The sequence below is a fragment of the Mytilus californianus genome, unplaced genomic scaffold (assembly GCF_021869535.1).
Source record: "Mytilus californianus isolate M0D057914Y unplaced genomic scaffold, xbMytCali1.0.p SCAF_2, whole genome shotgun sequence".
NCBI classification, from domain to species: Eukaryota; Metazoa; Mollusca; class Bivalvia; order Mytilida; family Mytilidae; genus Mytilus; species Mytilus californianus.
This window is the reverse complement of record NW_026262668.1, coordinates 138,768,403-138,795,853: the sequence shown is the minus strand read 5'-3', so window position 1 is coordinate 138,795,853 and position 27,451 is coordinate 138,768,403. Positions and strand designations below refer to the sequence as shown.

Here is a 27,451-nt window from a genome sequence, read left to right as displayed (position 1 = left end):
AAACAGACATTAAAAGTCATATATTTGACACCAGCTTAAAATATCAACCTCCAAAACAGGAGAAGCTTGACCAACTTTTTACATTTAAAAAGAAAAATATTTATGGAAATAATATAGGGTCATCCTGATGCCAATAAAATGGAATGTCTGTTTTATATTTGTAAAGTTTTATTTTACAATGCTGTTCTCTTGTATGTGTGAATAGAATTATTGTTTTAAACAATACATTTATCTATCTGATTGGTCTTTTGCCTCATATTTAATAGTTTTTTATTGACAAAATTTGTTCTTGGTGAGACATATTGTGACTATGATGCCACTTTAGACTGCCATCAATAAATAAATCAATCATGGGATACAGATACCCTTCATCACCATAGAAGATTCTACCAATGTTACTTATAAAATATAACATATCATTCTTTTAAGTATCCCATTTAAACATATAATATACATAAGGACACTATAACATGCATGTACTATGAATCCCCCACAAATCATTAAATATCTTTTATCTGTTGTCTTGTGGTGTTGGGTTACTATCACTGAAAATACCCTACATGTACATTAATTCATTTCATGAGTTTGCCTATTTTATGTGCAGTCCATTCGGATCTGTTCAGTCACATTCAGTCAGTATTTATTGTTCACACACAAAACAAGGCGATTCCAACTGTTTATGACGTCTTTACACTAAATCCATTGGATGTTGGATGTTTACTGATTGATATTTTAGTCTTAGATGCATGATTTTTTTTATTAGTTGCTATTGGCTTTGAACTAGCTGTCAGTAACTGCGAGTACTCTCAGATCTGTACTTAGTGTCTTTTTGTTGTGGGGATATATAAATACCCATCCACGTCCACTCTGTTTTTTTGTTAGATGTATTGCTATTTGTATCCATCTGATGAGTTAAGCCTTTTTCAACTGATTTTCATAGTTTGTTCTTATGTTGTACTGTTACACCACTGTCCCAGGTTATGGGGAGGGTTGGCACCTTCAAACAAGTTTAACCCCGCCAAATTCTGTATGTGCCTGTCCCAAGTCAGGAGCCTGTTATTCAGTGGTTGTTGTTTGTTGCTGTGTAACATATTTGTTTTTCGTTCATTATTTTGTACATAAATTAGGTCGTTAGTTTTCTCGTTTGTCGTTTCGGGGCCTTTTATAGCTGACTATGTGGTATGGACTTTGCTCATTGTTGAAGGCCATACAGTGACCTATAGTTGTTAATTCCTTTGTCATTTGGTCTCTTGTGGAGAGTTGTCTCATTGGCAATCATACCACATCTTCTGTTTATATATTCCAAATAAAATGCTCCGCAGGGCGCAGCTTGATACGACCGCAGAGGTCGAACCCTGAACAGTTGGGGGAAGTATGGACACAACATTCAAGCTTGATACAGCTTTGGATTTGGATTGTGATTAAATATTTGACACAGCATAGGTTTCTAACACAGATTGAATGTGGTCTAAGAACTTAAAAATTTTAAATTGGACATTCACCTATTATGGTCCAATATCCAAAATCTAAATACATGGTTATATTCAGCATATCAAAGAACCCCAAGAATTCAATTTTTGATGAAATCAAACAAAGTTTAATTTTGGACCCTTTTGACCTCAATGTGGACAAAGTTGATAACGGGGCCCAAAAATCAAAAATCTAAATACATGGTTAGATTCAGCATATCAAAGAACCCCATATATTCAATTTTTGTTGAAATCAAACAAAATTTAATTTTGGACCCCGATTTGGACCAACTTGAAAACTGGGCCCATAATCAAAAATCTAAATACATGTTTAGATTCAGCATATCAAAGAACCCTAAGAATTCAATTTTTGTTAAAATCAAACTAAGTTTAATTTTGGACCCTTTGGACCTTAATGTAGACCAATTTGAAAACGGAACCAAAAATTAAGAATCTAAATACACGGTTAGATTCGGCATATCAAAGAACCCCAATAATTCAATTTTTGATGAAATCAAACAAAGTTTAATTTTGGACCCTTTTGACCTCAATGTGGACAAAGTTGATAACGGGGCCCAAAAATCAAAAATCTAAATACATGGTTAGATTCAGCATATCAAAGAACCCCATATATTCAATTTTTGTTGAAATCAAACAAAGTTTAATTTTGGACCCCGATTTGGACCAACTTGAAAACTGGGCCCATAATCAAAAATCTAAATACATGTTTAGATTCAGCATATCAAAGAACCCTAAGAATTCAATTTTTGTTAAAATCAAACTAAGTTTAATTTTGGACCCTTTGGACCTTAATGTAGACCAATTTGAAAACGGAACCAAAATTTAAGAATCTAAATACACAGTTAGATTCGGCATATCAAAGAACCCCAATAATTCAATTTTTGATGAAATCAAACAAAGTTTAATTTTGGACCCTTTGGACCTCAATGTGGACCAATTTAAAAACGGGGCCCAAAATCCAAAAACTAAATACACGGTTAGATTCAGCATATTAAAGAACCCCATGAAATCAAGAATAAAACCCCATTGAAATTGGTCAAGAAATAAGCAATTTATAGGAAGTATCTTCTTTTGCACAATCCTGTGCTATTAAATATTTCTTGCTATTGCGCAATACTGTACAATTGACAATTTCTTGCTATTGCGCAATATTGTGCTATTGGATATTTCTTGCTATTGCGCAATACTGTGCAATTGAAGATTTCTTGCTATTGCGCAATACTGTGCAATTGAAGATTTCTTGCTATTGTGCAATACTGTGCAATTGAAAATTTCTTGCTATTGCACAATACTTATTATATAATAATTTACACATCCTGTTTGGTGTGTATCTCCTACCATATCATTATTATTTGATTTTAAATATAAATCAGAAATAACCAACTTAAAATGGAAAATTTTAAAAGAAACAAAAAAGGAAAAAAAGAAAAAAAGGAAAAAAAAATAAATCCCCCCCCAAAATTTTTTGAACCCCCATTATGATTCATCACCCCCAAACTCAATCCCAGCCTTCCCTTTGTGGTATGGTACCTTGCAGTACAATTTCAGAGAGATCCATACACTTGAACACAAGTTATTGTCTGGAAACTAGAAAAAAATGTGTTTTTTGGCCCCTTTTTGGCCCCAAATTCCTAAATGTTTAGGGCAATTACCCCCAAACTCAAACCCAGCTTTCCCTTTGTGATATGGAACCTTGTAGTACAATTTCAGAAAGATCCATACACTTACACACAAGTTATTGTCATGAAACTAGAAAAATGCTTGTTTTTTGGCCCCTAATTCCTAAAATTTGGAGGCAATTACCCCCAAAATCAATCCCAGCATTCCTTTAGTGATATGGAACCTTGTGGTACAATGTCAGAGAGATCCATACACTAACACACAAGTTATGTCTGGAAGTTACAAAAATGCTTATTTTTGGCCCCTTTTTGGCCCCTAATTCCTTTACTGTTATTACCATAACCCCCAAAATCAATCCCAACCTTCCTTTTGTGGTATTGAACCTTGTGGTAAAATTTCATAAAGATCCATTCACTTAAACTAAAGTTAGAGTGCGAAAACCAAGTGTCTTCGGACGACGCCGGACGACGACGACGACGTCATACCAATATACGACCACAAAAATTTTTTTGCGGTCGTATAAAAACTACTCACACTGCACTGCATAACTGGCTAATAAAATAGCTGTATTCTGTGGACACATCAACCTCCCCTCCAAAATATCTCGTTTTACTTGCAAGAAAAAGTGATACCTAAAAAAAATAATTTTTGAATGCTGCAATCAATTATTTTATTCTAATTATGTTAGATTTTTTATATAGTTTTGATTAAGGAACTGTAGAACGTTTCTTTCCAAATGACATTCAATTCAAAATCAATATCTAGACACAATATATGCAATGTTTGACAGTATCTGTTTTAAGTGTATGAAATATACTGAACATCAAAGGAAACAACATTGCTCTAACATATATCACAGAAACATCTTGTTACATTTATTACAAAAACACCCTCTTCAAAAACTATCTTTCTCCACCTTTGTCTGATACAGTTGAAATAGTTATGAATAGATGGAAATTTCAATATATTTTATTTCCAAGAAATATTCACTTCAAATTAAAAAATAAATAAATAAAAGAATGTGAGCATGGGACACAGATGCCCCTACTTGTAAATATATGGCAAATTCAGCAATTTTCCCATCTATAAAGGGACATTACTTGATAACGGTGAAAGTGATGCCACCCAAATTCCAACTTGATCTGTGTTAGGAGGTAACAAGCATTGTGTATAAGTTTCATAACATATGGTTGAGGTAAAGTAAAGTAAGTGTGCTGAAACCAATTTTGGGACATACACACGGAATGGTGACGCTGTAGACTACCCCAGAAACATTACGCTGAGATTCTGTCAAGGCTAGACAAGAAGCCTATTATTAATGGCAATTTCAATTCAGGTCTCTAGTTTGACTAAAGTACTTTATTCCAGTATAATTTATCACTTACCTAGTGTATTCTTCAGCTAGTTTGCTGGGGTCTGACACATAAAACTTCACACGAAAGAAAAATTCAAAGGGAGGTCCTGAAAAAAAAAATCATTTAAACTTCATGAAACAGATTCTACTGACATCTTATACTGGTATGCTAGTTAATAAATAATAATAGTGTGAGTTTGGCTGTATTGAAGACACAAATTTTGCTTAGTTTAGATAAATAATATTAGTGTGAGTTTGGCTGTATTGATGGCACAAATATTGGTTAGTTTAAATAAATAATTATACTGTGAGTTTGGCTGTATTGAAGGCACAAATTTTGGTTAGTTTGAATAAATAATAATAGTGTGAGTTTGGCTGTATTGAAGGCACAAATTTTGGTTAGTTTAGATAAATAATAATAGTGTGAGTTTGGCTGTATTGATGGCACAAATTTTGGTTAGTTTAAATAAATAATAATAGTGTGAGTTTGGCTGTATTGATGACACAAATTTTGGTTAGTTTAAATAAATAATAGTGTGAGTTTGGCTGTATTGATGACACAAATTTTGGTAAGTTTAAATAAATAATAATAGTGTGAGTTTGGCTGTATTGATGACCCAAATTTTGGTTATTTTAAATAAATAATAATAGTGTGAGTTTGGCTGTATTGATGACACAAATTTTGGTTAGTTTAAATAAATAATAATAGTGTGAGTTTGGCTGTATTGATGACACAAATTTTGGTTAGTTTAAATAAATAATAATAGTGTGAGTTTGGCTGTATTGATGACACAAATTTTGGTTAGTTTAAATAAATAATAATAGTGTGAGTTTGGCTGTATTGATGACACAAGTTTTGGTTAGTTTAAATAAATAATAATAGTGTGAGTTTGAATGTATTGATGGCACAAATTTTGGTTAGTTCAAATAAATAAATAAAGTGTGAGTTTGGCTGTATTGATGGCACAAATTTTGGTTAGTTTAGATAAATAATAATAGTGTGAGTTTGGCTGTATTGATGGCACAAATTTTGGTTAGTTTAAATAAATAATATTAGTGTGAGTTTGGCTGTATTGATGACACAAATTTTGGTTAGTTTAGATAAATAATAATAGTGTGAATTTGGCTGTATTGATGGCACAAATTTTGGTTAGTTTAAATAAATAATAATAGTGTGAGTTTGAATGTATTGATGGCACAAATTTTGGTTAGTTCAAATAAATAATAATAGTGTGAGTTTGAATGTATTGATGGCACAAATTTTGGTTAGTTCAAATAAATAAATATAGTGTGAGTTTGGCTGTATTGATGGCACAAATTTTGAAAATATGGATTTGTTATGTCAATAAATCAGGAAAATTCATTTCAATTTCTACAACAGATTCATTAAAGGACTATCTTGTCTTTGTAATCAAATACTGTTGTCAACTGACAATTTCCTCTAAGAACTACCAGACATGGTTCATTATTGTAAAATATAGTTTTGCTCATTCTTATCATACAAAAGCTATAAGCGATCGATTATATTCAGATCTAATTTGTTTTAAATCAGTGTAAATAATATTTAAAATAGCACTGTCCAATAAGTTGCTCAAATCATGCTGTCAGGTGCAGGTGTTAAAGTTCATCCTAAAAGACATCAAAGCAACACTGTCGATGAAGAATAGCAATGTAAGCACCGTTACTTTAATACATCGGTTTTATCATGGGATAAAGGTCTGATGTGCTTTCATCCAATATCCTAACTTTCTGACCTGACACTAAACCAATAATATGTAAGGTTGTCTAATCTTACCTCTGCACTGTTTCTTTATAGTCTTCAGAGGATCAAGCCATCTCTAAAATTAAATAAAGAATTCACATAAAAACTCACTTTGATTATGATAATAATGCAAATTACGATTAATTCTTTGAGTCATCTGGAAAAAAATCATGCAACCTTAACAATGTCTGCAACATTAAAAATTTCAATAATAAAATATTCAGTCAATGAACCATGACAGAAGGTTTAGGGCCAAATAATCTCTGTGGAAAGGAGATATGCCAATGCTGAAACAACTGTAAACCAAATACCATTGAATTTCCTTTAAACTTATCTAAAAACAGACTTAACCATGTTAACTATGAAACAAGAGTGCACTGCTGAAATGTCTCGCCTTCTTTACTGACCATTGATTTTATGTTGATAGTCCTTAATATACAACTATCACATAAACTTAATTTGATCCAAGAAAATGAAGTCAAGGTCAGATAAACCAAACTGGAAATACATGCATGTACACCTTACAATCATTACATACACCAAAATGCTTTAAATATAGTTGACCTATTGCACATAGTATCTGAGAAACAAACATAACCAGGAAAACTTAACATTGACCGATGAACCATGAAAATGTGGTCAAGGTCAGATGAACCCTGCCAGACAGAAATGTACACCTTACAATCATTACATGCTTTAAATATAGTTGACCTATTACATATAGTATATAAGAAACAAACTTAACCAGGAAAACTTAAAGATAGACCAATGAACCATGAAAATGAGGTCAAGGTCAGATGATAATTGCCAGACAGACATATACACCTTACAATCATTCCATACACCAAATATAGTTGACCTATTGCTTATAGTATTAGAAAAACAGACAAAAAAAAAAAAAAAAATTTGTACTAGATCTTAGTTTTGTGGTAATGAATATTGTGTATAGGTTTCATAATGTTTGGTTGGGGCAAACTTAAGTTACAGAATGGAAACTAAAAATTTTGCAATCTTTTGATTTATAAAAGGGCATAACTCAATAATGATTAAAGTGACACTACCCAAATTCAACTTGATCTGTGTTTTATCAGTGGAAGTCAAAATTAAACATTGCATTGTATAAAGCATTGATTGAAGTTGATTCAACTATAATCATGGACAAAGGAAGATAACTCCAATTTTAATAAAATTACTTGCTATTTAGAAGAAAATAAAAATTTTGCAATTTTTCCATTTCTAAAGGGGCATAACTCTAGAATGGTTAAAGTGACACCACCAAAATTCAAACTTGATCTGTGTTTTGTGGTAATAAGCATTGTGTATAAGTTTCATAACATTTGATTGAGGCAAACTTTAGTTAGAGATTGGAAACGAAAAATTCAGCATTTTTTCCATTTGTAAAGGGGCATAACTCTAGAACGGTAAAAGTGACGCCACCAAAATTCAAACTTGATCTGTGTTTTGTGGTAATAAGCATTGTGTATAAGTTTCATAACATTTGGTTGAGGCAAACTAAAGTTAGAGAACGGAAACGATAAATTCAGCAATTTTCCATTTGTAAAGGGGCATAACTCTAGAACAGTAAAAGTGACGCCACCAAAATTCAAACTTGATCTGTGTTTTGTGGTAATAAGCATTGTGTATAAGTTTCATAACATTTGGTTGAGGCAAACTAAAGTTAGAGAACGGAAACCAATTTTGGGACGTACGTACGTACGTACAGACGGACAAGGGTAAAACTTAATGCCCCCTCCGCTACGGCGGGGGCATAAAAACAAAAACTTAACATTGAGCAATGAACCGTAAAAATGAGGTCAAGGTCAAATAAAACATGCCAGACTGACATGTACATAGTAAAATATTTTCATACACCAAATATAGTTGACCTAATGCATACAGTATTAGAAAAACAGACCAAAACACAAAAACTTAACTTTAACCACTGAACCATGAAAATGAGGTCAAGGTCAAATGACACCTGCCAGTTGGACATGTAGATCTTACAATCATTCCATACACCAAATACAGTAGACCTATTGCTTATAGTATCTGAGATTTGACCACGCAAACTTAACCTTGTTCACTGATTCATGAAATGAGGTCGAGGTCAAGTGAAAACTGTCGGTCAGGGCTGGACCTTGCAAGGTACGCACATACCAAATATAGTTATCCTATTACTCAAAATCAGAGAGAAATTAAGAATACTAAAAATCTTAACTTTTTTTTCAAGTAGTCACTGAACCATGAAAACGAGGTCAAGGACAATGGACATATGACAGACGGAAATTTCATAACATAAGGCATCTATATACAAAGTTTGAAGGATCCAGGTCTTCTACCTTCTGAAATATTATGCTTTTAAAAAGTTTGTTAAAGCTGCCACGGCCACCGCCACTGGATCACTATCCCTATGTCGAACTTTCTGCGACAGAAGTCGCAGGCCCAACAAAAACTCCAAAGTCGAAGACACCTCCACCTCTGTCAGGAACATCAAGCCTTATCAAGACAAAACAAAATATAAGCACCCACAACATGTCCTCAGAAAAATCTCATGTTAATGACTTAAAGAGTATTATTACTCGCAAGATTTTTAGTGAAAAAACGCAGCACTTTAAACATATAAATAATAGAATTCATGGATCATAAAAAATATTTCTAATTGAAATCGTTGATATTACATGACAGACATGTAGAGGGGCAGAAGGACCTCTTTCAGGACATCAGGATTGGGCTTTAATTTTTGCAGGAATTCAGGATTTACGCAACATTGGGACTGCAGAATTAATGATTAATTTTTCAAGATCCAGGAAAGAATGCTACATTTTTCTGGGAATTCAGGATGACAGTACCCCTATTACCACCACCACCACCACCACCACCACCACCACCCCCCTATACAAAAGTATATGACTATGTTCTTGAATTATAACATTGAGTCTGAAGTAGGATGTATATATCACTGTGTGTATTTCTCAATAATAGTTTCAGTAAATAAATTCCAATGTTGATTATGATTTGGCCTAATTTGTTTCATTTATAGTGATTAAAATGATGTGATTTTTGCTCCAACCTGTTGATCTTAAAAAGAGTTTTATTTATATTTGTCAGACTGGAGGGAATTCTATTTCCTGTATCTGCTATTATTGCCTGAATTGAGGTCTTTGTCATTGCTGACTGATTTTTTATTTAAATTGCATTGTGCAAGTTGACAAATGATTTTGTGCAACTGACTCTACAATTTGCTGGATTTTTAATTTCTGTTAGTGTTGAATTGATTTTGTCTGAACTGTACTACTAAGAGAAGATATGATCAGGAATTCTGTGATTGTGATATCTTTTACTGGATGGACACTTCTTTTTATCTGTTTTGTGTTCTATATGCACTATATATGACCAGGTAAACTGGTAATTTTCTAGTAACCTCCAATTCCTTCCTTGTTAAATAAATATAAAAGCAAAATCTGCAACCAAACAAAACAAAACAAATAAACATGTATTTTTCATCAATAATGCTTAACCCATGACATATATATACTTCAATAATAGGAAGTACTTCAAATTATGACAATTTGATCAGGAAACTGACAATTTCATAAAAGGTCAAATAATTACGTAATTATATCCTAGTTTATTGGACTACATAATATGTTCAAAGTCCACCAATTTAAATAAGCAAATTATTTTTTTGGGTATAAACTCTTGTCTTGCTACTGATATAAACTTGTATATAAATATTATAGGGGGTAACTCATCGTTTTCAAAATATATTGGTTTTGTTACATTTAATGGATTTTTTTTTGTTTTTTTGCTCTTGCTCATGCTGAAATTAAAACCTGTTTCAAATGTCACTTTGCAAACATTCAAAATTTAAATGAAGCCAGTTACAACAAAAAAAATCATTTCTCTGCTCTGCTCCCCCTTTTCTGATCGAATAATTATCTAGGACTACTGATCCATGACACAGAAATCTTCAAGATAGTTTGTAACAATAACACCAGATGTTGAGACAGCAACCCAACAACATTAGTTTTTCAAAACAGACATCTTGACTTTACTATCTTAAATATTGTCTTCACTTATGGACAAGCACCAACACACTATTGTGTATCTTTTTATTTACTTTACAGTTTTCCCTTCAAGACAAGCAAGAGGTTTCCATAGTGTTGCTTTCATTTTGTTTACCCTTGTCTTTATATTTTACTTAATTTTTACTTTATCAAGGAATGTGTATATTATACACTATATGCATGTAACTACAAAAACTTTTTTGTTGACATTCTTTGTCAGATTTATTTGTATGTATGTTTGTTTGAATTTTTTAGTCAGTTGTGTTGTATGTATGTGATGTATGTTTACACAGTTTTGGCTGCTGGATCACAATTATTGTCACATTAATCTATCATGTCTGTTTGGGTTCTCACCCAATTTTGTCTATATAACAAAGCTATAAAGCTAAAAATAAAATGCTCCGCTGGGGCGCAGCTTGATACCACCGCAGAGGTCGAACCCTGAACAGTTGGGGCAAGTATGGACACAACATTCAAGCTTGATACAGCACTGAATTTGGATTGTAATTAAATATTTGACACAGCATAGGTTTCTGACACAGAATGAAAGTGGTCTAAGAACTTAAAAATTTTCAATTTACCTATTCATACATGTGATGGACTGTGAAACTCAGATCAGGAGATTGGGAAATTTTGGTCAGGAGATTAGGACTCAGATCAGGAGGTTTTTAATCGACTGTAAATGTAACCGTGTGCTGTAAAAATGGTCTTTTAAAGTGTGTTTTCTTCAACTTTCCATCCAATTTATTATGTTTATAGTACCCTTGTACTTATAAAGTTTCTCCATCTTTATATTCTACATGTTCAATCTAACATTGTTTTTTTCCAGTATGTTCTTTAAATTTTTTACTTCATATTCTATAAAACAATCATTGCAACTAGAACATTTTTTTAGCTGTCTGCAAATAGTTTTTATTTATCTTTTTTTTCTCTTGCAAATAGTTTTTATTTGCAAACTCAGAAATTCATTCTATCTGTAAAGTTAGGGTCATAGTTAATATATAAATTTCAATTTAAGCCTTAAAAGGAAGTATAGAATCCTCAAATAATTTTCAAATTATTATTTTTTTATTTGTCCTAAGACATTTAAAATCATTTAATAACCATCCTTTTATGATTATTTGTTCAATTTATATTTTATTTATATTCTTTTAAAAATTTTCATTATTAAAAGGAAAGTAACTTAAAACAGGATAAATCAAGGGAAGTAACCCAATAAATACACAGTTTTTGTTACACAACGGCAGTTAGCCTGAGGTAAAAATCGTTGCTTACCAGTATGTTTGACACCCAAGCTGACAAGTGAAGCCATATATATGCATGTTAATTGATTTACAGGTAAAATATAACTTCAGGTAATGTCAGTTACACCAGATGCCTGAGATGATATGTTGGGCAGAAATTTTTCATTCATGAAAAATTTCATACACGGGATTTTTTCCTCTTCAACGGGAGGTCGGGAGGAGACCCCTGAAAACGGGATTATTGTACTCCCGTCGGGAGGTTCACATGTATGCCTATTCAAACCATATCATTATTATTTGCTTTTATATATAAATCAGAAATAACCAATTTAAAATGGAAAATGTTAAAGAAAAAAAAGGAAAAAAAAATCCCCCCCCCCCCCAATTTTTTGAACCCCCTTATGATTCACCGCCCCCAAACTCAATCCCAGCTTTCCCTTTGTGGTATGGTACCTTGCACTACAATTTCAGAGAGATTCATACACTTGAACACAAGTTATTGTCTGGAAACTAGAAAAATGCCTGTTTTTTGGCCCCTTTTTGGCCCCAAATTCCTAAACGTTTAGGGCAATTACCCCCAAACTCAATTCCAGCTTTCCCTTTGTGATATGGAACCTTGCAGTACAATTTCATAAAGATCCATACACTTACACACAAGTTATTGTCCTGAAACTAGAAAAATGCATGTTTTTTTTTGCCCTTTTATGGCCCCTAATTACTAAAATTTTGAGTGAAAACCCCCAAAATCAATCCCAGCCTTCCCTTTGTGATATGGAACCTTGTAGTACAATTTCATAAAGATCCATACACTTACAAACAAGTTATTGTCATGAAACTAGAAAAATGCTTGTTTTTTGCCCCTTTTTGGCCCCTAATTCCTAAAATTTGGAGGAAATTACCCCAAAAATCAATCCCAGTATTCCCTTTGTGATATGGAACCTTGTAGTACAATTTCATAAAGATCCATACACTTACAATTTCATAAAGATCCATACACTTACAAGCAAGTTATTGTCATGAAACTAGAAAAATGCTTGTTTTTTGCCCCTTTTTGGCCCCTAATTCCTAAAATTTGGAGACAATTACCCCCAAAATCAATCCCAGCATTCCCTTTGTGATATGGAACCTTGTGGTACAATGTCAGAGAGATCCATACACTTACACACAAGTTATGTCTGGAAGTTACAAAAATGCTTATTTTTGGCCCCTTTTGGCCCCTAATTCCTTAACTGTTAGTACCATAACCCCCAAAATCAATCCCCACCTTCCTTTTGTGGTATTGAACCTTATGGTAAAATTTCAATGAGATCCATTCACTTAAACTAAAGTTAGAGTGCGAAAACTAATATGTATTCGGACGACGACGCCGGACGACGACGACGACGACGACGACGACGACGACGACGACGACGCCAACGTCATACCAATATACGACCACAAAAATTTTTTTGCGGTCGTATAAAAAAATGCCTGTACCAAGTCAGGAATATGACAGTCATTTCCGTTGGTTGATAAAGTCCAACGTTTGATTTTGTCAGTTTTTATGGACTTCCCCCTTTTTGATTTTTCCCTTCGTTCCGTTGGTTGATAAAGTCTAACATTTGATTTTGTCAGTTTTTATGGACTTTCCCCTTTTTGATTTTACCTTGGAGTTAATTTGTTATACTTTTTTATATCTTAATTATGTTATTTTTACAACACGTTTACTTCACATCTGCACTCTGGAATATTAAACGATGGCTTTAATGTGTTCACTGGACAATGAAATGTAGGTGATCTGATCCTTTTGAGAATAGTCACATACACATCATGTAGTAAATCCTCTTTACATTTATTTAACCTTGTCTGGAGAAGGCACTTCTGATAAATCATATCTAACAGACGTAACGTCCTAGTAAAAGTCTTTGAAAATGACCCAGAACCAAAAAGGTAAGACTTTAAAATAAAATGCTTCGCTGGGCGCAGCTTGATACGACCGCAGAGGTCGAACCCTGAACAGTTGGGGCAAGTATGGACACAACATTCAAGCTTGATACAGCTCTGAATTTGGATTGTGATTAAATATTTGACACAGCATAGGTTTCTGACACAGAAAGAATGTGGTCTAAGAACTTCAATGTTTTTAATTTACCTATTATGGTCCAATGTCCAAAATCAAAATACATGGTTAGATTCAGCATATCAAAGAACCCCATATATTCAATTTTTGTTGAAATCAAACAAAGTTTAATTTTGGACCCCAACTTGGACAAACTTGAAAACTGGTCCCATAATCAAAAATCTAAACACATGTTTAGATTCAGCATATCAAAGTACCCGAAGAATTCAATTTTTGTTAAAATCAAACTAAGTTTAATTTTGGACCCTTTGGACCTTAATGTAGACAAATTTAAAAAAAAGGACCCAAAATTAAAAATCTAAAAACACGGTTAGATTTGGCATATCAAAGAACCCCAATTATTCAATTTTTGATGAAATCAAACAAAGTTTAATTTTGGACCCTTTTGACCTCAATATGAACCAATTTGATAGCGGGCCCACAAATAAAAAATCTAAATACATGGTAAGATTCAGCATATCAAAGAACCCCATATATTCAATTTTTGTTGAAATCAAACAAAGTTTAATTTTGGACCCCAATTTGGACCAACTTGAAAACTGGGCCAAAAATCTAAAATCTAAATACATGTTTAGATTCAGCATATCAAAGAACCCCATATATTCAATTTTTGTTGAAATCAAACAAAGTTTAATTTTGGACCCCAACTTGGACCAACTTGAAAACTGGTCCCATAATTAAAAATCGAAACACATGTTTAGATTCAGCATATCAAAGAACCCCAAAAATTCAATTTTTGTTAAAATCAAACTAAGTTTAATTTTGGACCCTTTGGACCTTAATGTAGACCAATTTAAAAAACAGGACCCAAAATTAAAAATCTAAATACACAGTTAGATTTGGCATATCAAAGAACCCCAATAATTCAATTTTTTATGAAATCAAACAAAGTTTAATTTTGGACCCTTTTGACCTCAATATGAACCAATTTGATAGCAGGCCCACAAATAAAAAATCTAAATACATGGTAAGATTCAGCATATCAAAGAACCCCATATATTCAATTTTTGTTGAAATCAAACAAAGTTTAATTTTGGACCCCAATTTGGACCAACTTGAAAACTGGGCCAAAAATCTAAAATCTAAATACATGTTTAGATTTTGCATATCAAATAACCCCATATATTCAATTTTTGTTGAAATCAAACAAAGTTTAATTTTGGACCCCAACTTGGACCAACTTGAAAACTGGGCCCATAATCAAAAATCTAAACACATGTTTAGATTCAGCATATCAAAGAACCCCAAGAATTCAATTTTTGTTAAAATCAAATTAAGTTTAATTTTGGACCCTTTGGACCTTAATGTAGACCAATTTAAAAAACGGGACCCCAAATTAAAAATCTAAATACACGGTTAGATTCGGCATATCAAAGAACCCCAATAATTCAATTTTTTATGAAATCAAACAAAGTTAAATTTTGGACCCTTTGGACCTCAATGTGGACCAATTTAAAAACGGGGCCCAAAATCCAAAAACTTAATACACGGTTAGATTCAGCATATTAAAGAACCCCAAGAATTCAAGAATAAAACCCCATTGAAATTGATCAAGAAATAAGCAATTTATACGAAGTATCTTCTTTTGCACAACACTGTGCAATTGAATATTTCTTGCTATTGCGCAATACTGTACAATTGACAATTTCTTGCTATTGCGCAATATTGTGCTATTGGATATTTCTTGCTATTGCGCAATACTGTGCAATTGAAGATTTCTTGCTATTGCGCAATACTGTGCAATTGAAGATTTCTTGCTATTGTGCAATACTGTGCAATTGAAAATTTCTTGCTATTGCACAATACTTATTATATAATAATTTACACATCCTGTTTGGTGTGTATCTCCTACCATATCATTATTATTTGCTTTTAAATATAAATCAGAAATAATCAACTTAAAATGGAAAATTTTAAAAGAAAAAAAAAAGGAAAAAAAGAAAAAAAAAAAAAAAAAATCTCCCCCCCCAAATTTTTTGAACCCCCTTATGATTCATCACCCCCAAACTCAATCCCAGCCTTCCCTTTGTGGTATGGTACCTTGCAGTACAATTTCAGAGAGATCCATACACTTGAACACAAGTTATTGTCTGGAAACTAGAAAAATGCTTATTTTTGGCCCCTTTTTGGCCCCCAATTCCTAAACGTTTCGGGCAATTACCCCCAAACTCAATTCCAGCTTTCCCTTTGTGATATGGAACCTTGTAGTACAATTTCAGAAATATCCAAACACTTACACACAAGTTATTGTCATGAAACTAGAAAAATGCTTGTTTTTTGCCCCTTTTTTGGCCCCTAATTCCTAAAATTTTGAGGCAATTACCCCCAAAATCAATTACAGCCTTCCCTTTGTGATATGGAACCTTGTGGTACAATGTCAGAGAGATCTATACACTTACACACAAGTTATTGTCTGAAAATTACAAAAATGCTTATTTTTGGCCCCTTTTTGGCCCCTAATTCCTTAACTGTTGGTACCATAACCCCCAAAATCAATCCCAACCTTCCTTTCGTGGTATTGAACCTTATGGTGAAATTTCATGGAGATCCATTCACTTAAACTAAAGTTAGAGTGCGAAAACCAATGTGTCTTCGGACGACGCCAGACGACGCCGGACGACGACGACGACGACGACGACGACAACGACGACGACGACGACGACGACGACGCCAACGTCATACCAATATACGACCAAAAAATTTTTAATTTTTGCGGTCGTATAAAAAGGTGTAATAAAATTATGCTTCAGTAAAATAACTGCTTTTATATTTATCTGTGAAACATAAAACATACTTGATTCTTCAATCAGGAAAATAAAACAGACAGAATATTCTGGTGTGACCATTAAAATAAACTAAATATTTTCTTTTTTCTTTTTGAATGAATATATAACCATGTAAATATTTGATGGAGAAACCATTGACAAACTGAGCATCAGACCACATATGAAACATTACTGTCAATAGGAAGAACCCATAACAGACCAGGGAAGTAAAATACAGTAAAATCAATACAATGTTACAAATCAATTAATTCCTGGAAAATCTCAAAACATTTGACATAAATAACACCATTAATCTGGCAAATACTGGTGTCGGGGAAATATCAGAACATTTATCATTGAAAGAGGGAAAATGTTCAAACTTAAACACATAAAAAAAAAGCAAACAATTTTGTTCAAAAAGTTGCCTAATTACTAAATTCTTATTTGTTAATAGAAGCAAAGACAAATAAAAAGAATAAAAGAGCAGAGTTCCAATTTCCCTCGTGTTGCACATATTTCATCTGTCCAAGGCCAATAACTGAAAAAAACTTTTTATAAATATCTTAGAGAAATGAAGGCTTGAGGGCAAAAGAACTGGAATTTCTAATATAATAATATTTCCAAGGGGCATCACTCTTTCAAAAGTATTTGATCTGCACTGATTTTTGAAAATATCTGAGACATTGCTGATATAAACCTTTTTGATAGAAATTTAGTAAAAATCTGGCAAAATTGTGAACAGGAGAGGGCTTACAATGCAATTTTCCATATAGTCGTTATTTCCAAGGGGCATAATTCTTTTAAAAATAACTGATCAGCACTGATTTTCGAAATTATACGAGTCATTGCTGATATAACCCCAAGATATAAGTTTCATAGAAATCTGGCAAGAATTGTACACATGAGCGCACTTACAATGCAATTTTCCATGCATATAATCAATATTTCCAAATTTTAAAAATAAATAGTTGAGAGGCACTGATTTTCGAACTTGTCTGAGACACTGCTGATATGAACCAAGATAAAGTTTTATAAAAATCTGACATGAACTGTACGTGTGAGAGTGCTAAGTAACAAGACCAGACGGACAAACGCCCCCTTTATTTCTTATTTGGCAAATTCTATCATTTGCTTAGTAGAGGTTCCATGGAGCATGTATAGCTTATCTGGGATCTTAGCATAAAACTGATACAATGCTATAAGAATATTTCATATATTCTCTAACAGGAAGGCCAAAAAAGAGCTAATAAACTGCTTCGCTGAGCGCAGCTGGATACGCCCGCAGAGGTCCAACCCTGAACAGTTGGGGCAAAATGGACACAATATTCAAGCTTGATACAGGTCTGAATTTGGATTGTAATTAAATATTTGACATAAAGGTTTCTGAATAAATGTAGTCAAAGAACTTGAAATTGGTTATATGAATTGAATTTATATTCAATTAAAGATTTCTTGCTGTTGTGCAATACACTATGCTGTTGCGCAATACTTAGTAAATCTGTTGTCAGACTATAAACAAATAAATTTAATAAAATTCTAAAGGGAGCTTACATCAATAGATATAATCAATTCACCAAAGTTTCATAAGAATTGTTGAAACTATTTTTGAGTTATTGTCTGAAAACTGGAAAATCCTCCCTTTCTTAATGAATAAAACCCCACAACTCGGAAATGTAATATCTAAAATTTATAAAATTCTAAAGGGAGCTTACATCAATAGATATCAACAATTCATCAAAGTTTCATAAGAACTGCTGAAAGCATTTTTGAGTTATTGTCCGAAAACTTGAAAATCCCCCCTTTTTTTATGAACAAAACCCCGTAACTTGGAAACGTAAAATCTAAAATTTATAAAAATCAAAAGGGAGCTCATGTCAACAGATATAAACAATTGACCAAAATTTCTTGCAAGTTGGTGAAAGCATTCTTGAGTTATTGTCCGAAAACTGGAAAATCCCCCATTTTTTAATGAATAAAACCCCATAACTCGGAAACATAAAATCTAAAATTTATAAAAAACATAAGGGAGCTCACGTCAATAGATATAAATAATTCACCAAAGTTTTATGCAAATTGGTTAAAGCGTTTTTGAGTTAATGTCCGACATGTTGACGACGGACGGACGGACGGACAGACGGACGGACAGAGGTATACCATAATACGTCCCGTAAACGGGCGTATAAAAATCATTTAACTTTAAGGGCAATAACTCCTATACAATGTAACTAGTTGACTAATTTGATCATGAGAATTTAGTTTCTTTCTATCTTCTATAGCTTCTGCAAAACAAATGCCTAATGGCAAACAAAAATTGGTAAAAATCTTCTTTCAAGATCAATAACTCATATAAGGAGTCTACTGAGGATTTCTGCTATGTTGGCTTATTGTAAACATTGTCCTGCTGATCATTTTTGCTATTCACAGTTCCACTCTGGGTGCTATAAACAGTTTCGTATAAAAAACTAGGGGTTATTCCCCGACTAAAAATAACCATGGAGGGAAATCCCTTTTTATTCATATAATTGGTGAAAAAGTATCATGTTTTTTTAATTTGATTGTATAAATTAGTTAATTAGCTTTCAATTTAAACAGGTTAAATGATTAAAATAATTTTAAAAATTAGATTAAATATACATGTTTTGAGGGGAGACAACACTGTTAACATCCTGTTGTTTTGGCAGTGAAAATTGAAAACTTATTTGCAGCCACTGTAGCTCTTTTCGAAGCAGGAAACCGTACCCTGAAACATGATTTTTATTAAAGGCCAGGTAAAAACCTATGAATTTCATACAGTTTTGATTATGGGAAATGTGCCTGTATCATGTTTACATGGGTATGCACATGAGCTGATTTCAGGTTTTTTATGTTCAGATTAGGCAACTTTTTCCCCATTTTCTCTGGATAGAACTTTTTTACTATACTAAAAGTACACTATATTTTTATTTCAATATAAACTAGAGACAATTCTGATTCCCGTGATATCTAGTTTTATACAAGTATCTTTATTAACCATTCCACCACTAAGGGTCACTTAGACATGGTCCCTTAAAATATGACGTAATAGAAAAAAACTGTTGATTGCACCCTTAAAGGGTCAAACATATAATATAGTGAGGTTTTAGCATAGAGATGTGTTAGTGAATGGAGTAAAACAATTCTGAAAAATATCATATGGCATGCATACATTGATTTAAAAGCATCAGTTTGGTATATTTAATGCAAATATTACAGATTTGTACATAGCAACCAGATATAAGAAAACCAGACTGTGTGCAAATTTTGAAGTTTTTTCATCTTTTTGCGACGTCATAATATTTTTATTCATTCTTTCATATATTTGGAACCAAAAGTTGCACATGAAAAGTGTAGATTTTTTCTACTTTGACCTTTACTACTGATCAGTGTAACATACATTTTTATTCATTATATTATACATTTGGTACTTTTTATAGTCAAATAGCTACAAGTGCCATGCCTAAGAAATACACTATTTCAATATTTTTCTCAACTCAGCTACACCTTAGTTCATATAATACTAGGGACCAAATCTTTTTAAAGTAACTTTATTTATGTTTATTTCATAGTTTTTATTCTATTTATTCAAAAGAAACCCAATTTTATGATTTTTTTTCTTTGTATAACTGATGAAAATGTGATACAGGAAATGTTTGGAATATGCCAGTTTAACTATTTGCCACTGGCCAATATGCCAATACTATGCGACATAAAAAATGAGCTGTAGTTTCACTATCGATGGTCACAATCCTTAAAGTAAGACATCATTTTAATCGATATAATGTACAGATTCAGAAAAATAGAGAATTTTTTATATATCACAAACAAAGTTTTGCTTAAGGGTGCTATAAACAGTTTCGTATAAAAAACTAGGGGTTATTCCCCGACTAAAAATAACCATGGAGGGAAATCCCTTTTTATTCATATAATTGGTGAAAAAGTATCATGTTTTTTTAATTTGATTGTATAAATTAGTTAATTAGCTTTCAATTTAAACAGGTTAAATGATTAAAATAATTTTAAAAATTAGATTAAATATACATGTTTTGAGGGGAGACAACACTGTTAACATCCTGTTGTTTTGGCAGTGAAAATTGAAAACTTATTTGCAGCCACTGTAGCTCTTTTCGAAGCAGGAAACCGTACCCTGAAACATGATTTTTATTAAAGGCCAGGTAAAAACCTATGAATTTCATACAGTTTTGATTATGGGAAATGTGCCTGTATCATGTTTACATGGGTATGCACATGAGCTGATTTCAGGTTTTTTATGTTCAGATTAGGCAACTTTTTCCCCATTTTCTCTGGATAGAACTTTTTTACTATACTAAAAGTACACTATATTTTTATTTCAATATAAACTAGAGACAATTCTGATTCCCGTGATATCTAGTTTTATACAAGTATCTTTATTAACCATTCCACCACTAAGGGTCACTTAGACATGGTCCCTTAAAATATGACGTAATAGAAAAAAACTGTTGATTGCACCCTCTATCCACTATAGTTTTGATAAAAAACACAAAAATAGGTAAACATTTTCATTCAAGGCCAGAATTGTAGAAAAGCATTGTTTAAAGGGCACTCACTCATATAAGGAGTAGCATTTGGCAATTCGACTTATTTGTAGATCATTTTTTACATGAGCAGTTACTCTTTATCTATTAATAGTTTTAAAGACAAAACTAAAATCCCAAAAAGTTTTTTAAAAATGTCATTGAAGGGCAATGACTACTATAACAAAATGTCCGACAGTTTTGGTCAAAATGGACAAAAGATAGATTTTGACATTTCTTAACATTTCTGCCTGTCAGATTTTATCTAAAGAACTGTTACAGATTACAAGATAACAGAAAATACTTGGTTTCTCCCCATTGCTCTACTTTTAACCATATGTTCATATTGGTTGGCAGGCAGGATCATCAGACATATCTTTAACCTAGATCAGTTTCAATTGGACCATTATTTTCAGAGGGAAAGATATTTGTAAAAGTTACAGATGATGGATTACAGATGCCAAGTGTTAAGAAAAGCTCACATGGCCCTTTAGTTTTATGTTAAAAAATATACAAAAAATATTACACTCAATAGGAAGAGGTACTTACCATTGCGTAGGAAGTGACTTGCACATGACCATGTGGTGCTCCTTCAGTAGGAGGAGCTATATCGATGAACTGTAATCCAAAATAATCCTTTTCAACAAGTTCTAAATGTCCAAACACTTTATCTAGTAAATGTTGGGCTTTAGCTCTTTTCTGTAAACAAAAAAAAGAAAAAAGTTTTTCCTAACAGATAATGGATAAAATGTAGGCATTATCAATTTGTTAATAGTAAACATATTAAAATCAAATGACCTTATACAAATGATAATGCAATCAAGTACTGATATAAAAGTTATCACATATATACATGTACATACTATTGTTTTAACCCTTTCGGGAGATGTGGGGTATACATAAATATATATATATACCATAATTTTATTCCATTTTGAGACTTGTCAAGGAGAATATTTCAGAGACAGAGAAAATAAACCACAGCCTTTTATTTCCAATAAAATATCATTTACATTTTAAAAATAAATGTTTAAAATGTGAATTCTGAGAAAGAAATTTGTTTACTAAATACAAAGAATCTATCATAACTACTTACATCAACTTCAAAAACTTCTTGGCTGTCATCCAAGAAATGAACAACACATGTGACTGTCTTTGGCCGGATGTCCTGGAAGTTTGCGGCCATTTCTGATGCCCGTACATCGTATGTGCCGCCGGACATTAGCCGCAATGACATAGCTTGTAACTCTGAAAGTAGAAAACAAATCAATCAATTTCTAGAAAATCTTCTTAAGTAGGAAACAACATATTTAGATTTAAATTAATGTGTATAAAGGGATCCTTGTCGTTAAATGTACAATGTAATCTATATATAACGATTGAAGATAAATACCAATTTTTCAAGGGGCGTAGCCACAGGCACTTGTCTCAGAAAAAAAATTCCTATTTACCTTAATATAACACAAGGGACTTAACTCGCATTTTTGAAAAATGTCACCTGGTCGTGAAATTCCATTATATTTCGATTTCTCGGTTGTCAACCCCACTAAAACTTGTTATGCCGTAAATCTAAATTGATTTATCTACACAATGGTGTATAACATGTCTACCTTTATTGTTGGAATCATTCGTAGCAGTCCTACCCAAGTATGTCAACCGTAATTATTTCGTCTACCAACACTCGATTGGAAATATAAGAAATTTTTTTTTCTGAGACAAGTGCCTGTGGGCGTAGCTTAGGTTTTTAAAAAATGAAATGTAGAACAAATTGCAGTACATGGTCTTGGGGGCACTTTAGGCCCCCAGCAGGTCCAGAGCAGTAGCGGATGCAAGGGGCAAAGCCATCCGACTGAAAAAGTTTTTCACCATTTATAGATGAAAATTTGAGGTTTTACAGTACCGGTACACAAAACGTAAAAATTACTGATTATTTTATCATAGAAAATTTACATGAAAAAAAGTTCTATGAACTATAAATAATTTTACAATTACATCTAACTGATGGATTAACACAGAAAAATCAGAAATTTGAAAGTTGTGTATAAATAAAACAGAAACTATTGAGGATCTGCCATCAACACCAAGTTCTCAATATATCAAAGAGCCTTAATGTGAAATTAGACAATTACCATTTGACAAGGTTCCAGTACATGCAGTTGGAACTGGCATAAGAATATATGGCAGGGTTTTTTGTTTTTTTAAGGTATCTCTTGGTGAACTTAATCAAGCCATACATGTAACTGATGTTCTTAATGTCAAGTTATCTCTTCGTGAACTTAATCAAGTCATACATGTAACTGATGTTCTTAATGTCAAGTTATCTCTTGGTGAACTTAATCAAGCCGTACATGTAACTGATGTTCTTAATGTCAAGTTATCTCTTCGTGAACTTAATCAAGTCATACATGTAACTGATGTTCTTAATGTCAAGTTATCTCTTGGTGAACTTAATCAAGCCGTACATGTAACTGATGTTCTTAATGTCAAGTTATCTCTTCGTGAACTTAATCAAGCCATACATGTAACTGATGTTCTTAATGTCAAGTTATCTCTTCGTGAACTTAATCAAGTCATACATGTAACTGATGTTCTTAATGTCAAGTTATCTCTTGGTGAACTTAATCATGCCATACATGTAACTGACGTTAATGTCAAGTTATCTCTTGGTGAACTTCATCAAGTCATACATGTAACTGATGTTCTTAATGTCAAGTTATCTCTTCGTGAACTTAATCAAGTCATACATGTAACTGATGTTCTTAATGTCAAGTTATCTCTTGGTGAACTTAATCAAGTCATACATGTAACTGATGTTTTTAATGTCAAGTTATCTCTTGATGAACTTAATCAAGTCAAACATGTAACTGATGTTCTTAATGTCAAGGTATCTCTTGGTGAACTTAATCAAGTCATACATGTAACTGATGTTCTTAATGTCAAGTTATCTCTTGATGAACTTAATCAAGTCAAACATGTAACTGATGTTCTTAATGTCAAGGTATCTCTTGGTGAACTTAATCAAGTCATACATGTAACTGATGTTCTTAATGTCAAGTTATCTCTTGGTGAACTTCATCAAGTCATACATGTAACTGATGTTCTTAATGTCAAGTTGTCTCTTGGTGAACTTAATCAAGTCATACATGTAACTGATGTTCTTAATGTCAAGTTATCTCTTGCTGAACTTAATCATGCCATACATGTAACTGACGTTAATGTCAAGTTATCTCTTGGTGAACTTAATCAAGTCATACATGTAACTGATGTTCTTAATGTCAAGTTATCTCTTGGTGAACTTAATCAAGCCATACATGTAACTGATGTTCTTAATGTCAAGTTATCTCTTGGTGAACTTAATCAAGTCATACATGTAACTGATGTTCTTAATGTCAAGTTATCTCTTGGTGAACTTAATCAAGCCATACATGTAACTGATGTTCTTAATGTCAAGTTATCTCTTGGTGAACTTAAGGGCATACGATACAGTTACAGGGGAGGTAATGACGTTGCTAACGTAAATTGTTATTTTCGCGACGTCAAACTGTGACTTATCGGGAAAAGATGCAGTTTTCGACTGATTTTTATCATTCAATCTGATTTAACTTGAAAACGAGTTCATGGACCCCTCTTTTTTAAAATGACATTTGGTTTGATTACGTATGAAGATTATGTTTACCAATTTTCATGAAAAAGTCAATACTGCAATTTCTTTTAAATTTGATAAATATACAGCAAAAAATGACGTTTTTTTTTCTGCAATCATGATCATTTGATTAATATGAGTTATTTGTAAAAATGAAATGAACAAATTTATAGAACATATATAAAACAGAAATTACAAATAATTTAACAAAAAACAGCTTGTGTTTATCTTTTAAAACAAAAAAGTTATGTATTTCTATCGAAAAGAAAAGAACGTCCACAAATCTGAATTTTGAGGAAATATCTGAAATTTCAACCTCAATTTACTCAAAAAGTAGCACATGATGGTATATTTTTTATTACATATTTGATTTAATCAGGTAAAAAATAGCCTATATGCAAATTTTCATCAAAATTTCATTATGGGATCAAAACTGTATCGTATGCCCTTAATCAAGCCATACACGTAACTGATGTTCTTAATGTCAAGTTATCTCTTGGTGAACTTTAACTTGTCATACATGTAACTGATGTTCTTAATGTCAAGTTATCTCTTGGTGAACTTAATCATGCCATACATGTAACTGATGTTCTTAATGTCAAGTTATCTCTTTGTGAATTAAATCAAGCCGTACATGTAACTGATGTTCTTAATGTCAAGGTATCTCTTGGTGAACTTAATCAAGCCATACATGTAACTGATGTTCTTAATGTCAAGTTATCTCTTGGTGAACTTAATCAAGCCGTACATGTAACTGATGTTCTTAATGTCAAGTTATCTCTTGGTGAACTTCATCAAGTCATACATGTAACTGATGTTCTTAATGTCAAGTTATCTCTTGGTGAACTTAATCAAGTCATACATGTAACTGATGTTCTTAATGTCAAGTTATCTCTTGGTGAACTTTATCATAATGTTATAAGAAAACAGTGTTATAGGTATCCTAATTTTTAATCAAAGCTTTAGTCTTTCCATTAACTAATTAGAAAACTTAACATAAGCATTCAAGTATAATTAGGATTTCCTCTAGGTTTATCTATAACACAAGAGGAAGATCTGAGGTTAAAAGGTTTGATTTTCTTCGTTACCAGATGTGTTACACATGTTATTTATAAATACTGATCACTGACGTTAAAAGTTTTCTTTCCAGTATAAATCACTGAACAATTTGTAATCACTCAAATACCGAGTATCTTCTTCAGTGCTTTTTAATTTATTCTGTAAGGAGCATTTATACCCAAGTAGAACCTCTAACAATGCTTCCACAACCCTTTGGATTAAAAAGTAGTTAAAAGAAGTGGGCAAAATGAAAACTTCTAAACCAAAGGTTTGAAATCAAGACAATCTTTTGTTCATCCTGTTTATCTAGACATGTAAGAATCATTATTTGTTTTGTCTATAATGATTTATATAATTTGGAAATATTGTAAATGTAAATGAAGATTATAATTACAATATAATCACTAACCTATCCTGATTAATGATATCCTTATCTGACATAGAAGCATATTTACATCCTACACCAATGAACCCATTTTACACATTTTACAAATTTCCATACATGTACAAAAACAGGGAACTGAGATCATAGGCAGAAATTCTCTCCCATTTAACTTAGGAAAGATATGTTTGCAGTTGTTTTATCATGTCTTTCATCATGTTTATTTATAAGTTATACACATATTCAGTTTACTCTAACTCATGCTTTTTAGCATCCATTTTAGCTTGCATATTTATAAAATTACTTTTTTCCAGAACATGTTCAAACCAAGTACAAATGGAAAAACAATATATCCCTCATTTGTAAGATATTCTCTTATCCCCTATACCTCTGTCCCGACATAGAAGCTCCTTCATTCTCTTTCTAACTAAATACAGCAGTACAAGTTTAATATCTATAATGAGTAACCCCTTTCATTGAGACCACATTGAGTGAGGACCCTTTCACTTAGACATATACCTTCATTTGCATTTCCAATAACTCCACTTTCAATATATACTTTGAGAGTAATACCCTTTTTTTAATTTTAAAAAACCATTCAGACATACTTCATTCTGGGCCACACATGTACACTACAGCAGGGGCGGATCCAGCCATTTTTAAAACCCAGGATAAAGGGGGGGTTCCAACGTTATATCCCCGTTCAAATGCATTGATCGTCAAATAAAAAGGGGGGTTCCAACTCCCAGAACTCCCCCCCTGGATCTGCCACTGTACAGGCTCAATATTATTTTCTATATCTAGGCTCAGTATCTACATTGAGTAAGCCCCCTTTCATTTAGACATTCTATATTCTCTTCCCCACAAATTCCAGGCTCAGTATCTACATTTTGTAGGCCCCCTTTCATTTAGACAAATTTTATATTCTCTTCCCCACAAATTCCAGGCTCATTATCTACATTGAGTATAAACCCCCTTCAATAAGACATACCTAGGCCATGTTTCTCTTCCCCATTGACTCCAGGCTCAGTATCTACATTGAGTATAAACATGATAAACCCTGTTCAGTAAGGCATACCTAGGCCATGTTTCTCTTTCCCATTGACACCAGGTTCAGTATCTACATTGAGTATAAACCCCTTTCAGTAAGACATACCTAGGCCATGTTTCTCTTTCCCATTGACACCAGGCTCAGTATCTACATTGAGTATAAACCCCCTTCAATAAGACATACCTAGACCATGTTTCTCTTCCCCATGGACTCCAGGTTCAGTATCTACATTGAGTATAAACCCCGTTCAATAAGACATACATAGGCCATGTTTCTCTTCCCCATTGACTCCAGGTTCAGTATCTACATTGAGTATAAACCCCC

General features: G+C 32.6%; 1 protein-coding gene across 6 annotated transcripts in view; it reads right to left on the bottom strand.

Annotated features, from left to right (window-relative positions):
• Window positions 1-27,451, bottom strand: part of LOC127731224 (tyrosine-protein phosphatase non-receptor type 4-like) — a 132,196-nt gene that overhangs the window by 80,789 nt on the left and 23,956 nt on the right. For all 6 annotated transcript variants that reach the window (XM_052240196.1, XM_052240191.1, XM_052240192.1 and 3 more), the window contains exons 2-6: window positions 22,089-22,240; window positions 21,542-21,691; window positions 6,260-6,302; window positions 4,496-4,571; window positions 3,645-3,742 (exon numbers count right to left, since the gene is read on the bottom strand). In XM_052240196.1, coding sequence (XP_052096156.1) covers window positions 3,645-3,742; window positions 4,496-4,571; window positions 6,260-6,302; window positions 21,542-21,691; window positions 22,089-22,229 — 508 coding nt within the window. In that variant the 5' untranslated portion in view covers window positions 22,230-22,240. The remainder of the gene's footprint in view (window positions 1-3,644; window positions 3,743-4,495; window positions 4,572-6,259; window positions 6,303-21,541; window positions 21,692-22,088; window positions 22,241-27,451) is intronic.